Source organism: Bombina bombina, chromosome 3 (genome assembly GCF_027579735.1).
Source record: "Bombina bombina isolate aBomBom1 chromosome 3, aBomBom1.pri, whole genome shotgun sequence".
Lineage (NCBI taxonomy): Eukaryota > Metazoa > Chordata > Amphibia > Anura > Bombinatoridae > Bombina > Bombina bombina.
In genome coordinates, this window is record NC_069501.1 from 854669899 (window position 1) to 854683223 (window position 13325).

Consider the following 13325-nt stretch of genomic DNA (forward strand, 5'->3'; position numbering starts at 1 on the left):
ACGTATATACATATATTTATGTTTTAATATGTATATATACACATATTAACACATAAATATATATGTATATAAGCATATACATATATATTTACAGGGATTACATAGTTCCCATAAACAGAAAAAAAAAGACACTGAAAAGTGCCTTTTGCGAACTCCACAACTTTAGCCCTAAAATACTGCCTAGTGCAGTAATTTCCTTCCTAAGATAGGGAGAGTCCACAGCTTCATTACTTACTGTTGGGAAATACAACACCTGGCCACCAGGAGGAGACAAGGACACCCCAGCCAAAGGCTTAAATATCGCTCCCACTTCCTCATTACTCCAGTCATTTTCTGCGAAACCATCCAGACTATTGCTAACAGCTCCTAAGCAATCAGTGTTGACGAGTTTCTCACTCAAGTCAAGACTGTCACACTTGAGAGACTGTGTTCTGTTCCACAGCTGGAGGTAAGATCGTTTCAATTTTCACACATAAAACGCTACACCAGTGTGGCTCCTTTATACCTTGATAGGATCCAGGGTTAATATCCTCTGAAGGGGGTTTATTGAACATTTGGGGTTAATTAATCAGTTTATTATTTCCGGGGCTGATAGACTGTGTGTTTTTGTCTGGAACAAAAAGGTTTCATTTTTAAGTTTCACTTTCGTTTTTGAAAGTGTTGCACAGCTCCTATTACTTGCTGTACTTGTAATAACAGGGAAAGTACTGTCTTGCACTCCATGTGACCGGCTGTAGTCTATGTTCATTTCCTCCATTCTGGCTGAGACTTGAACCTGAGGAGAGCGTTTCCTCTGTTAACTGTCTGGGTGAGTGCCCCAGCCATTAGGAGTATAAAGGTGCAGTTTTCTGTAATAAAAAACATTTTTATTTGTTTCCTTCTGTGGGTATATGAACTATGGCGGACTCTGACATGTTAGAAGGTACTCCTTCTGTACTAAATCATACCTGTTTATATTATTAGGAGGCCGTGGTTTTCCCGCCCACTCAATTATGTTCCACATGCCTTGACACCGTTATAAAGTCTAAGAAGGGAGACAAGCCTGCTAAGGCTCCTAGTCCCTCTGAGCCGTCTACCTCTCAGGACTCGGCGTCCCATGATATTACAACCCTTGCTACATTATCCACTCAACATGCAGTTCCCCGTAGCACAATTAATCCTCCACCCGGAGGGGACCTTCCTGCGGCCTCAGTGCATTACCTCGCTCTCACAAACAAAAGAGAAATGTTAAACATAGCTGTCCTGACCCAGAGTCATCTAAATATTTATGGGATTTAGCTATTATGTCCCAGTTATCCGATGATGAGTTAACCTCTGTAGCTTTAGAAGATAAACTTTCTGGGTCGGAGTCCTTAGCGCCTAAGCCTACTGCTGTGGAGGAACCATCCTTTAGATTTAAAATTAAGCATTTGCGGTTTTTATTAAAGGAGGTTCTGTCTACGTTAGAGGTTCCAGAGGCTGCACTGCCTGAAGAACCTATGATACCTAAATTAGACAGAGTTTACGAAGACAGGAAAGTTGATTTGACTTTTCCTGTGCCGGTTAAGATGGCGAACATTATTAAGAACGAATGGCAAAGAATTGGTTCTTCCTTTTCCCCCTCATCTACTTTTAAATAGTTGTTCCCGGACTCTCAACTGGATTTGTGGGGGTCCATTCTTAAGGTGGATGGTGCTATTTCTATGCTTCCTAAATGTACTACTATATCTCTTGAGGATAGTTCTTCATTTAGAGAGCGGATGGATAAGAAAATGGAAACCTTTCTGAGAAAGATGTTTCAACATACAGGATTTTTGTTTCAACCGGTGGCTGCAGTTGCCATGGTTGCCGGAACAGCTACCTACTAGTGCGACTCTTTGTCGGAACTCATTGAGGTGGAGTCTCCCCTCAAGGATATTTGAAACAGAATTAAAGCTCTGAGAATTGCTAATTCTTTTATCTGTGATGCGAACATGCAAATTATTCGCCTAAATGCAAAGGCCTCTTGTTTTGCTGTCCTAGCCCGCTGGGTGCTCTGGTTGTAGTCTTGGTCTGTGGATATGACTTCTAAGTCCAGACTCCTTTCTCTTCCCTTCAAGGGAAAGATTTTATTTGGTCCAGGCCTGGATTCCATTATTTCTACGGTTACCGGAGGCAAGGGTGCCTTCCTACCACAAGATAAGAAGAACAAGTCTAAGGGACGACAATCTTCTAATTTTCGTTCCTTTTCTTCTGACAAATCCCAACAACAACAATTCTCCTCCAAGCCCAAGCAACCCAAGAGTACTTGGAAGCCTGCTCAGTCCTGGAATAAATCCAAAGCAGAATAAGAAGCCCGCCGAAAACAAATAGGCATGAAGGGGCAGCCCCTGATTCGGGATCGGATCATGTAGGGGGCAGACTGTCTTTTTTCAGATGCCTGGTTCAAGGACGTACAGGATCCGTGGGTCCTGGAGGTGGTATCTCAGGGATACAAGATAGGGTTTAAATCTCATTCTCTAGAATCTGTCTACCAGACCAGAAAAGAGGGGTGCCTTTCTAGGGTGCGTTCGGGATCTATCCTCCTTAGGAGTTGTTGTCCCGGTGCCTATTGAATAAAGAGGTTTGGGGTTTTATTCAAACCTTTTTGTTGTCCCAAAGAAGGAGGGAACTTTCTGCCCAATTCTGGACCTAAAGTGCTTAAACAAATTTCTCAGTGTCCCTTCCTTCAAGATGGAGACGATAAGGTCCATCCTTCCTTTAATTCAGGAAGGCCAGTTTATGACCACTATAGATCTGAAGGACAGAATAAAATAAAAGAAGGCGCCAACATAGTGCACAATCAGTAAGGCATGACACGCCGCTGCTGTAAGTGTTGTTATACTTACAAAATAGCAGACACTTGAGAAGTGTCACAATCGCCTCCTGGACTCTTAGAGTGGTCCAGCTAACTCCCACTCCTGTGTTATCTGGATACCGGATCCGTAACTAACACGTCCTCTCCTGTATACAGCCAGTGCTCTCTTGGGTTGTATCAAGCACATCAAACCAGTATATGTGTCCAGCGGGGCTCCAGAGACGGCAAACAGGCAGAATAAGCACACTAATAAAACCCAGACTGATAACTGGAACAAGTGTGTAAATATGGCAATGTATCCGTAGTTAAAATGATTAAAATAAAGTTTGTGGCACAAAGTCTTAAAAGCAATAACAAGACTTTATTTAGCACAACGTTTCTCGGTCTGTACGTGACCGTTTTTATGTATATGCACCTGAGGAAATGGTCACGTACAGACCGAGAAACGTTGTTCTAAATAAAGTCTTGTTATTGCTTTTAAGACTTTGTACCACAAACTTTATTTTAATCATGAGATCTCGGCTTTGCAATGTGAGCCCCCTTCTCTGATTTTTCATGCAGATAAGGCAATTTTACGTATTAAATTAGGTTTTCTTCCTAAGGTTGTGTCTGATCGCAACATCAATCAGGAGATTGTGGTTGCTTCCTTGTGTCCTAATCCTTCTTCAACGAAGGAATGCTTACTTCACAATTTGGATGTGGTTCGCGCCTTGAAGTTCTATCTTCAGGCTACTAAGGAGTTTAGACCATCTTCTTCTTTGTTTGTTGTGTCATCCGCTTAGCTTACAAGACAGCGGGACATTGTCCTCCTGAGAGGATAATGGCTCATTCGACTAGAGCAATGGCTTCTTCTTGGGCCTTTAAGAACAAGGCCTCTATGGATCAGATTTGTTAGGTGGCTACCTGGTCCTCCTTACATACTGTTTGATGTTTTTGCTTTGGCTAAAGCAGCTTTCGGGAGAAAGGTTTTGCAGGCTGTGGTGCCCTCAGATCAATCTCCTGCAATGGTAGATGCTCTATTTCTCTAATCCCACTCCGTTTCTTACCCTTAAGCGTGCTTCACGCTGTGTGCTTCGTCCCGCAAACAGGAAATGCCTCCGGAAACTAAGTGTCTTACACCCGGTGCCCAGGATCAAAAGGAGCTTCACCATGGCTCCCAAAAATAATGTACAGCCACATAAAAGCATTGTATAGCAAAAAAGTGAACAGTGAAAAAAGTCATTGACAAAGTATTTTATGTATGACAAAACTCGTTTGACTCGTTTTTTTCACTGCTCACTTTTTTGCTATACAATGTTTTTATGCATTGAATAAATAGACTTGCTTTTACCATCTGTTACGGATTGAGTCAAAGTCTTTCATCTTTTCGTGTGCGGGGATCTTCTTTGGAAGTGTGGCTGTGGTGCCCTCAGAATAGGGTCCGCTTCTTCCTTTTTGTTCCCTACCATTATTCATTCAGTGTCCTCTGAAACTTGGGTATAGTTTTCCCAACAGTAAGGAATGAATCTGTGGACTCTCCCTATCTTAGGAAGGAAAACATAATTTATGCTTACCAGATAAATTCCTTTCCTTCTGGATAGGGAGAGTCCACAGCCCCTGCCGTTTTATCTTGTCTATGGGCGGTCCCCTTTTATTTATTTTTTTCTTCTGGCACCATTAATACCCTAATGTTTCTTCTACTTTTCCTTGTTCCCTCGGCAGAATGACTGGGGTAATGAGGAAGTGGGAGGGATATTTAAGCCTTCGGCTGGGATGTATTTGCCTCCTCCTGGTGGCCAGGTGTTGTATTTCCCAACAGTAAGGAATGAAGCTATGGACTCTCCCTTTCCGGAAGGAAAGGAATATATCTGGTAAGCATAAATTATGTTTTCATTAAAAAATAAAGATGCTGCTATCTTTATTTTTAAATAAACTACGCTAGACTGTATTTTGGGGCACATTTATAAAATTAGCGATCTTATCTCTGGTTAATTTTATAAGTGCTAATTTCTATCCCAAGCTTGCGGTAGCAATAACCAGCCACTTGTAATGACTGATTAATTATCCCGTTTGGGGGCGTGATAATTTAACGCTCCACTTGAAATCTAGCCCATAATCAATTAATTAAAATTAACCTTTAATAATGAGTCTTCTAAAATTATTACTAAATAGTACTACATAAAAAGCACAGCAATAGGGAAAAATGTATTTACTACTGTTTGAATTAAAAACACTATATTGTGTTGGTTTTAGTAAATTACTATTTCTTTCCTAAGATATGGAGAGTCCACAATGTCATTCAATTACTAGTGGGAATCTCACTCCTGGCCAGAAGGAGGATGCAAAGAGCTCCACAGCAAAGCTGTTAAAGGACCAGTCAACACAGTAGATTTGCATAATCAACAAATGCAAGATACCAAGACAATGCAATAGCACTTAGTCTGAACTTCAAATGTAATAGATTTTTTTTTTCTGACAATTTTAAAAGTTACATCTTTTTCCACTCCCCCTGTACCATGTGACACGTACCATGTGATAGCAATCAGCCATTCACAAATGCATATATGCTTATTCTTGCACATGCTCAGTAGGAGCTGGTGACTCAAAAAGCTTAAATATAAAAAGACTGTGCACATTTTGTTAATGGAAGTAAATTGGAAAGTTGTTTAAAATCGCTGCTCTATCTGAATCATGAAAGTTTTTAATTTTGATTGAGTGTCCCTTTAAGTGTCACTCCCCTACCCATAATCCCCAGTCATTCTCTTTGCCTCTGTCAATGGAGGAGGTGAAGTTTGGTGTCTGAAGAAATTAATTCCTTTTTCGGGTACTTTTCCCTGCAAGCAAGGTTTTGGGTTTAGCAGAGTCCACATCAATCTCTTCAGTAGAGTAGTGTTGGCTTTTAAGCAGTTAGGAAGTTGTGAGGTAGTCCTTGCTTTGTTTCCTAACATATTGCTGCCCATGGTACAGAAAGCCAGAATTGATTACTCTGTTCTTAATTTTTCTACAGGTCTCTGTAAGGCGTATGTGTCCTTTCACGCCTTGTGAGCTGTCTTCCTGCTGGACAGCTAGACTGCAGGTAAGTGCTTTTGTCTTCTAGGTCTTGGAGGCTTGCACTTCAGAAGAATATTTCATATGCAGTAGATAGGAACATTTTTAAAATCCTTTATACAGGATTCTCTTTAGCAGTGGACAGGCCTTTATTGGGGCGTTTTTCCTCTTTGGGCTAATTTTGTTGAAATACTTTATTCGTATGTGTGTGGGGCTTATTTTTTATACAGGGATTTATGTATAAACTTAAAATTTGGCAGTTGGTTTTCTTTGCTTGCTTAGCTAGAACAGGCTATCTGACAGACTGCTTGAGCGTTTGTGTAAATTAAGCTCCTGTGTTGTAGCAGAGGGAAACGCGCGCCTTTTACTTGCTGCATAGTTTCCTCTCTCTGCCGGTCATGTGACTTCTCTCTGCTGTCGGATATTTACGGAGCAGAGCAGTGTCATTGAATTTCAGTCTCTTCAGTGTCGTTCTACTATACGATCGTTTGAGACTTCTGGCAGCCAAATTGTGTATAAGTGTTATGGTAAGGCACCTCAGCCTGTCTGAAGTGTAGGGGGCCTGATTGGTTTATTATTTTAAATAATTTTTGCATAACGTTCAGTGGCTGTGGTATTAAAAATTCTTAGTGACAGTGTATTTAAAAAAATTCTATGATTTGTCTTTTGACAAATGTTTGTTATGCCTAGAGGCACAGATTGTTTTGCCTATGCAATTCTGTGCTGCATGCTTAGCTAGAGCACTTCAATTTAAAGATAAATTGTTGCCCAATGTCTCTCAGGATGATGCTGTTCAGGCAATGCCACAGCTTTCTCAGCTTTCTCATCAAACGTCCCAAGCCTTTATGGCATCACATACAGCATCACATACAGTGCCCTGCAGTTCCTCTCAGCCTCCTAGAGGAGTTTATTTGCCTGCAGATTTTGCTGCACAGGTATCTTCTGTGGTATCTGCTGCGTTATCTGCTTTTCCTATGTTGGACATTCAGATAGTAAGGTTTCTGTTCCACCTACTTGCTGCGCAAGTTGCCCTCCCTCATAAGTCTGATGAGGAGGATACGTCAGTAGCCTCTGAGGGTGAAATCTCACATTTGGACCGTATTATTCCTTCATCTGATACTGAAGAAGTAAACTTCAGATTTAAGCTTGAACACCTTTGTGTACTGTTAAAGGAGGTATTGGCTACTTTGGACAACTCTGATACTGTCGTTGTCAACCCTAAGGAGTCTAGTAAACTTAATAAATACTATGATGTTCCTTCCTTTGTGAAAGTTTTTATTGTCCCAGACCATGTGACGGAAATTATTTCACAGGAATGGGAGAAGCCAGGTATTCCTTTCTCCCCGTCTCCCGTATTTAAATAGATGTTTCCTGTTGCTGACTCCATTAAAGCTTCTTGGCACACGGTGCCTAAAGTAGAAGGGGCTATTTTTACTCTGGCTAAGAGAACTACAATCCCTATTTAAGGATCCCATGGACAAAAAGCTGGAAGTTTATTTCAAGACGATGTATGTTCATTAAGGTCTTCAATGGCAACCTGCAGTTTGTATTGCCACAGTAGCAAGTGCGGCATCTTATTGGTGCTGAATCAATTTTAGTAGAGACTCCATTGGAGGAGATACAAGATAGGATTAAGGCTCTCAACCTAGCCAATTCCTTTATTTCTGATGCTAACATGCAAGTTATTAGACTAGGAGCCAAGATGCCTGGCTTCACTGTCCTAGCCCGCAGGCCATTGTGGCTAAAATCTTAGTCGGCTGATGTTACCTCTAAGTCCAAGCTTCTGACGCTTCCTCACAAGGGTAAGACCTTGTTCAGACCTGAAGAAAAAGGGAAGAGTCAGCAATGCTATTCCCATAGGGGGTGCTTCCTAGAGCAAAAACCTATTACAAATATAAAATATTAAACTATACATAACACGTAAGTGAAAACTAAAATTAGATTAGAAAACAAATGTCCATAAGTCCTTAGTATTCAATGTCTAACAGGAGGCAGCACTCTGTCAAAAGGATGGTTAATCCCTGATGATGATTAATCTGGAAAAAAGGAGAAACAGAGGCGCCAATATGGCCTAGTAACGTATAAACAAGGGTAGAACAATCAAACGTGAAGTGGTACTCACAAAGGTGGAGCACCCAATGGTGCAAATGTTGCAAGCTGGATCAATTAGCAGTGGTCCAGCTCACTGTATTTCCACAATAAAAGCACTCAAATGGTGACAGTAAAAACCTGTGGGTGATATAAGGCAACGCCCATAGTCCAGTACAGTTTGAATACAGATGAATTCACAATTATTGGTCAACTCACAATTAGTGACGCACCTCCAGGCAAACTGGGACCTCTCAGTCGCCCAGTAGACTGTGCTCAGGTTGAGGTAAACTCCAAACGCCAACCGCACGGCGTGTATCCAAGCAAGATGAATCCACAATGAGGCAGCAAGTGTATCACAAACAAGTATTTATTTAAAAACAGAGCAACGCGTTTCTCAGCCCCTCTAGGGCTGTTTCCTCAGGCTAAACAATAAAAAATATAAAACTGGATACACTTGCTATATACACATAAAAACCTTATCATAGGTTAATCAGGCCTACCCACCCCCTTTCCCAAAACCAATCCCATCTGTGTACAATTATTAGTATACTCCCACATTCTCTCATTCACACAGCTGATGCATGATCCTAAAAGTGATGTCAGAATAACACCATATCAGACAATATTGTAAACTCATATGGTAAATGTGTATAGAAACATAAACCCATCTCACAGATACTAGGACCTCGATCCAGCCTACAGAGATGACGTAGTGTCTGAAAGGCCATACGAACACATGTCATAAAGATGTACCATTAGAGATATTGGTTTGTTCAGGCCTGGTCTGACAGAAATAATTTCTGATATTATGGGTGGAAAGGGGTCTTTTCTACCGCAAGACAAGAAGATCAGACTCAAATGACGGCAGAGTAATTTTCGTCCGTAAATTCAAAGGTCAAAATTCTTTTTCTTAAAAGCAGGAGCAGTCCAAGTCTTCTTGGAAGCCGAATCAGTCTTGGAATAAGGGGAAGCAATCAAAGAAACCCTCAGCTGAGTCTGTCAGCATGAGGGCCGGCCCCCGGTCTGGGATTGGATCAAGTGGGGGGCAGACTTTCCCTGTTTTGTCAAGCGTGGAGATGAGATGTCCCAGACCCTTGGGCTGTGGACATAGTATCTCAGGGTTACAAATTAGAATTCAAAACTTTCCCTCCCAGGGACAGATTCCACCTCTCAAGATTATCTGCAGGCCAGGTAAAAAGAGAGGAATTCTTGATCTGCGTTCAGGACCTTTCCTCCATGAGAGTGATTGTTCCAGTTCCAGTAAGGGAACAGGGTCTAGGATTCTATTCAAATCTGTTCGTGGTGCCCAAAAAAGAGGGAACTTTTTGACCCATTTTAGACCTAAATCCTCAACAAGTTTCTCAGGGTACCGTCCTACAAAATGGAACCATTCGTTCCATTCTTTTTTTGGTCCAAGAGGGTCAGTTCATGATGACCATAGACCTGAAGGACGTGTATCTTCATGTTCCCATCCACAGGGATCATCACAAATTCCTAACATTCGCCTTTCTAGACAAACACTTTCAGTTTGTGGCTCTTCCGTTTGGCCTTGCCATAGCTCCCAGAATTTTCTCAAATGCTCTGGGGGCTCTCTTGGCAGTGATCAGGTCTCTGGGAATTGCAGTGGCGCCCTACCTGGAAGACATATTGGTTCAGGTGCCATCTTTTTCAACAAGCAAACTCTCATACAGAGATCTTGTTATCTATACTACGTTCCCACGGTTGGAAAGTGAATCTGGAAAAGAGTTCCCTTGTTCCAGCTACAAGGTTGGTTTTCTTAGGGACCATAATAGATTCCCTATCAATGAAAAATTTTCTGACGGAGGTCAGAAAATAAAGAATTCTCTCCTCTTGCCTCTCTCTACAGTCTACTGTTTGGCCATCAGTGGCTCAATGTATGGAGGCAATTGGTCTTATGGTCGCTTCCATGGACATCATTCCCTTTGCTCGATTCCATTTGAGAGCTCTGCAATTATGCATGCTCAGACAACTGGGAAGCAGATGAGCAGACAGACATTTCATCCCGGGGAGTGGGCTCTCCATCCTGAGGTGTTCCCTTAAATGGGGGGTGCCAGAGTTGGATCTGATGGCGTCTCGGCAGAACGCCAAGCTTCCATGCTAGGGTTTGAGGTCAAGAGATCCTCAGGCCGCTCTGATAGATGCTCTGGCGGTTCCTTGGGATTTCGGTCTAACATACCTGTTTCCTCAGTTTGCTCTCCTTCCACGAGTTATTGCTCGTATCAAACAGGAGAGAGCATCGGTAATTCTAATACCTCCTGCATGGCCTCTCAGGATCTAGTATGCAGACCTAGTAAAGATGTAATCTCGGCCACCTTGAAAAATGCCTCTGAAGAAGGACTTTCTAACTCAGGGTCCATTCCTCCATCCAAATCTTTATTTCTGAAGCTGACTGCTTGCAGATTAAACGCTTAGTTCTGTCTAAGTGTGGATTTTCTGAGTCGGTCATTGAGACCATGATCCAGGCTTACAAGCCTGTTACTCGAAAAATGTACCATAAGGTATGGCATAAATACCTTTTATTGGTGTAAATCTAATGGCTACTCTTTGAGAAGGGTCAGGATTGCTAGAATTTTGTCTTTTCTCCAGGAAGGTCTGGAGAAAGGGTTGTCAGTCGGTTCTCTGAAAGGTCAGATTTCTGCATTATCTATTTTTTACACAAGTGTCTGGCGGATGTGCCAGATGTTCAATCTTTTTGTCAGGCCCTGGTCAGAATAAGGCTTGTGTGTTTGAGCCAATGCATTCCATAGATATGAAGTTGTTATCTTGGAAGGTTTTGTTTCTTATTGCTCTCTCTTCTGCTTGGAGAGTTTCAGAACTCTCGGCTTTGCAGTGTGATTTGCCTTACCTTATCTTTCATGCGAATAGGGCGGTTCTTTGTACTAAATTGTGGTTTCTTACTAAAGTGGTTTCAGATAGAAATATTAATCAGGAAATTGTTGTTCCTTCTCTCTGTCTGAATCCTTCTTCTCGTAAAGAACGTCTGTTGCACAACATGTATGTTGTGCGTGCTCAAAAATTCTTCCTACAGGCGACTAAGGATTTTCGCCAGTCTTCTGCCCTGTTTGTTTCTCCGGAAAGCATAAGGGTCAAAAGGCAATGCTACTTCACTTTCCCTGTAGTTGAGAAGTAAAATTAATTTTGCTTATGAGACTGCTGGACAGCAGCCTCCTGAGAGAATTACAGCTCATTCCACTAGGGTTGTCTCCTCTTCTTGGGCTTTCAAAAATGAAGCTTCTGTGGAACAGATTTGCAAGGCTGCAATTTGGTCCCCTCTACATAATTTTTCTAACTTTTCCTAATGTTATACTTTTTCCTCGGCTGAGGCCTCTATTGGGAGAAAGGTTCTTCAAGCGGTGGTGACTTCTGTTTAGGTCTGCCTGTCTTGTTCTCCCTTCCTGTTCATTCTGTGTCCTCTAGTTTGGGTATTGATTCCCTCTAGTATTTCAATAACGTTTTGGACTCTCCATATCTTAGGAAAGAAAACAAAATGTATGCTTACCTGATCATTTTCTTTCTTTCCGGATATGGAGAGTCAATGATCCCCCCTTTATTAAGTCAGTTATTTTTTACTAAACCTCAGGCACCTCTACACTTTTGTGTTATTCCTTTTCCGTTTTCCTTTGGTCGAATGACTGGGTATTATGGGTAAGGGAGTGACACTTAACAGCTTTGCTGTGGTGCTCTTTGCCTCCTCCTGATGGCCAGGAGTGATATTCCCACTAGTAATTGAATGACGTAGTGGACTCTCTATATCCGGAAAGAAAGAGATTTGTCAGGTAAGCATAAATTTTGTTTTTTATTTTATATTACGTTCCCTATCTTTTTCTGTTTTTTTTTTCAGAATTAAATATATAAAAATATTTTGGAAGACTTTACTACTTGGAATTACAAATATGAAATGTCAATTATGAACCATCCACCCTAAGTCCCATTCCCTGTATAATTCAGGGATAAATACATTTAAAAGTATTATACTGGATATACTGTAAATAGTGTTCAAATTATACGCAAACATAGTCAGCAAAATGATAAGAAAAATGATGCCCCTTACACTCCCTGAGAAAGGGATATGTAGAGAATAGCCAATCAGTGGCCACAAATGGCCCCTCCCTCCAAATGGTCTTTGTTGTAGAAACACTTTTAATAATCTGATGTGTTCACTACACAATACAAGGTTTTGTAACAGCAATCATTTAAATGGCAGTGCTCCGGAATCCCTGTTCCCCAGGAGACCCATCAGTACTTTAATCTTTCCCCACGTTTATTGCTTTTTAGATCTAAACATCAGTAGAAGGGAGATTTCAGTGTGCAAAAATACTTATTCCTCTGAATAAAAATACAAAATGTATGCCTGAAAGCTGTTAATTACTACCCACAACCTCAAGGCCATGAAACTCAAAATTTAAAAATGCTTAAAATGTTTCAGTATAGAAAGTATAACATTATTGCAATATACATTATTTATATATAAATTATTATTTTGCTGACTTTGCTGTGAAATACATCTAAAATGTTGCGGTGAGACTTGGGTTAACAATGTACAAACAAGTCACGCTCAAATCCTATGTATGTCTATTAGTTTATGATTAGTGAGCTGCATTATTTATTGCAGAATTCTTCTCAGATATTGAGTTAAATTTGTGTTTAAATGTTTGTTCAATTGTAGTAAACTATCAACTTATTAGACGTGTAAAGAAACATGTAAGGCCTATAATTTCTGTTAGGCAGTTGGTCTGGGGAAAGAATGAAATTCAGCCTATTATGTGCATTTTTTTAAATTATGGTTGCTCAGCATAAAACTATGTGGACTGTAAATTTTGAACCATTTATCAAATGACTAAAATGTCCCTTTAAGGGATCTGCAATCCACTATACATAGATGAGTAATTTGGTGATGCATTATGAATTAAAGATATTCATAATAGAAATAAGCTCATTTATATTTTAAAGGTCTACTTTTTGTATCTAGACATAGTTGCAAATACGGAAGCCTGTCTGCAATACAACTCTTAAAATAACAATCAAATAAAGTAGGTCAATTTTTACTTGGTTGAGTGTTTTTTTTTTTTTTTTTTTTAAATATTTATTTATTTTTCCACTTATGAAGCAAAGGGACCAAACCAGAAAAGCTTCCGGTACATGTATATGAAGTGGATGAAGATGCCGACAAGGATGAGGTATGATTTATTTTTAATCTCTCCAAAGCTTTGTCATGTCTGACATCTGTATCTTAAAGTGCCAATGAACATAATTATTAAATTGATACTTACTGATGTTAAATCCACACATTTAACAAACGCTAGGATTTACCATCACTAAAAATAAAGTGGAGTTTAAATAATCAGACTGTGCCGCTGCAGCTTGCTAAACT

The 13325-nt window shown here is 40.5% G+C and overlaps 1 protein-coding gene across 3 annotated transcripts in view; it reads left to right on the forward strand.

Annotated features, from left to right (window-relative positions):
* Positions 1 to 13325, forward strand: part of DOCK9 (dedicator of cytokinesis 9) — a 736189-nt gene that overhangs the window by 307924 nt on the left and 414940 nt on the right. For all 3 annotated transcript variants that reach the window (XM_053707819.1, XM_053707821.1, XM_053707820.1), the window contains exon 5: positions 13062 to 13131. In XM_053707819.1, the coding sequence (XP_053563794.1) occupies positions 13062 to 13131 (70 nt within the window). The remainder of the gene's footprint in view (positions 1 to 13061; positions 13132 to 13325) is intronic.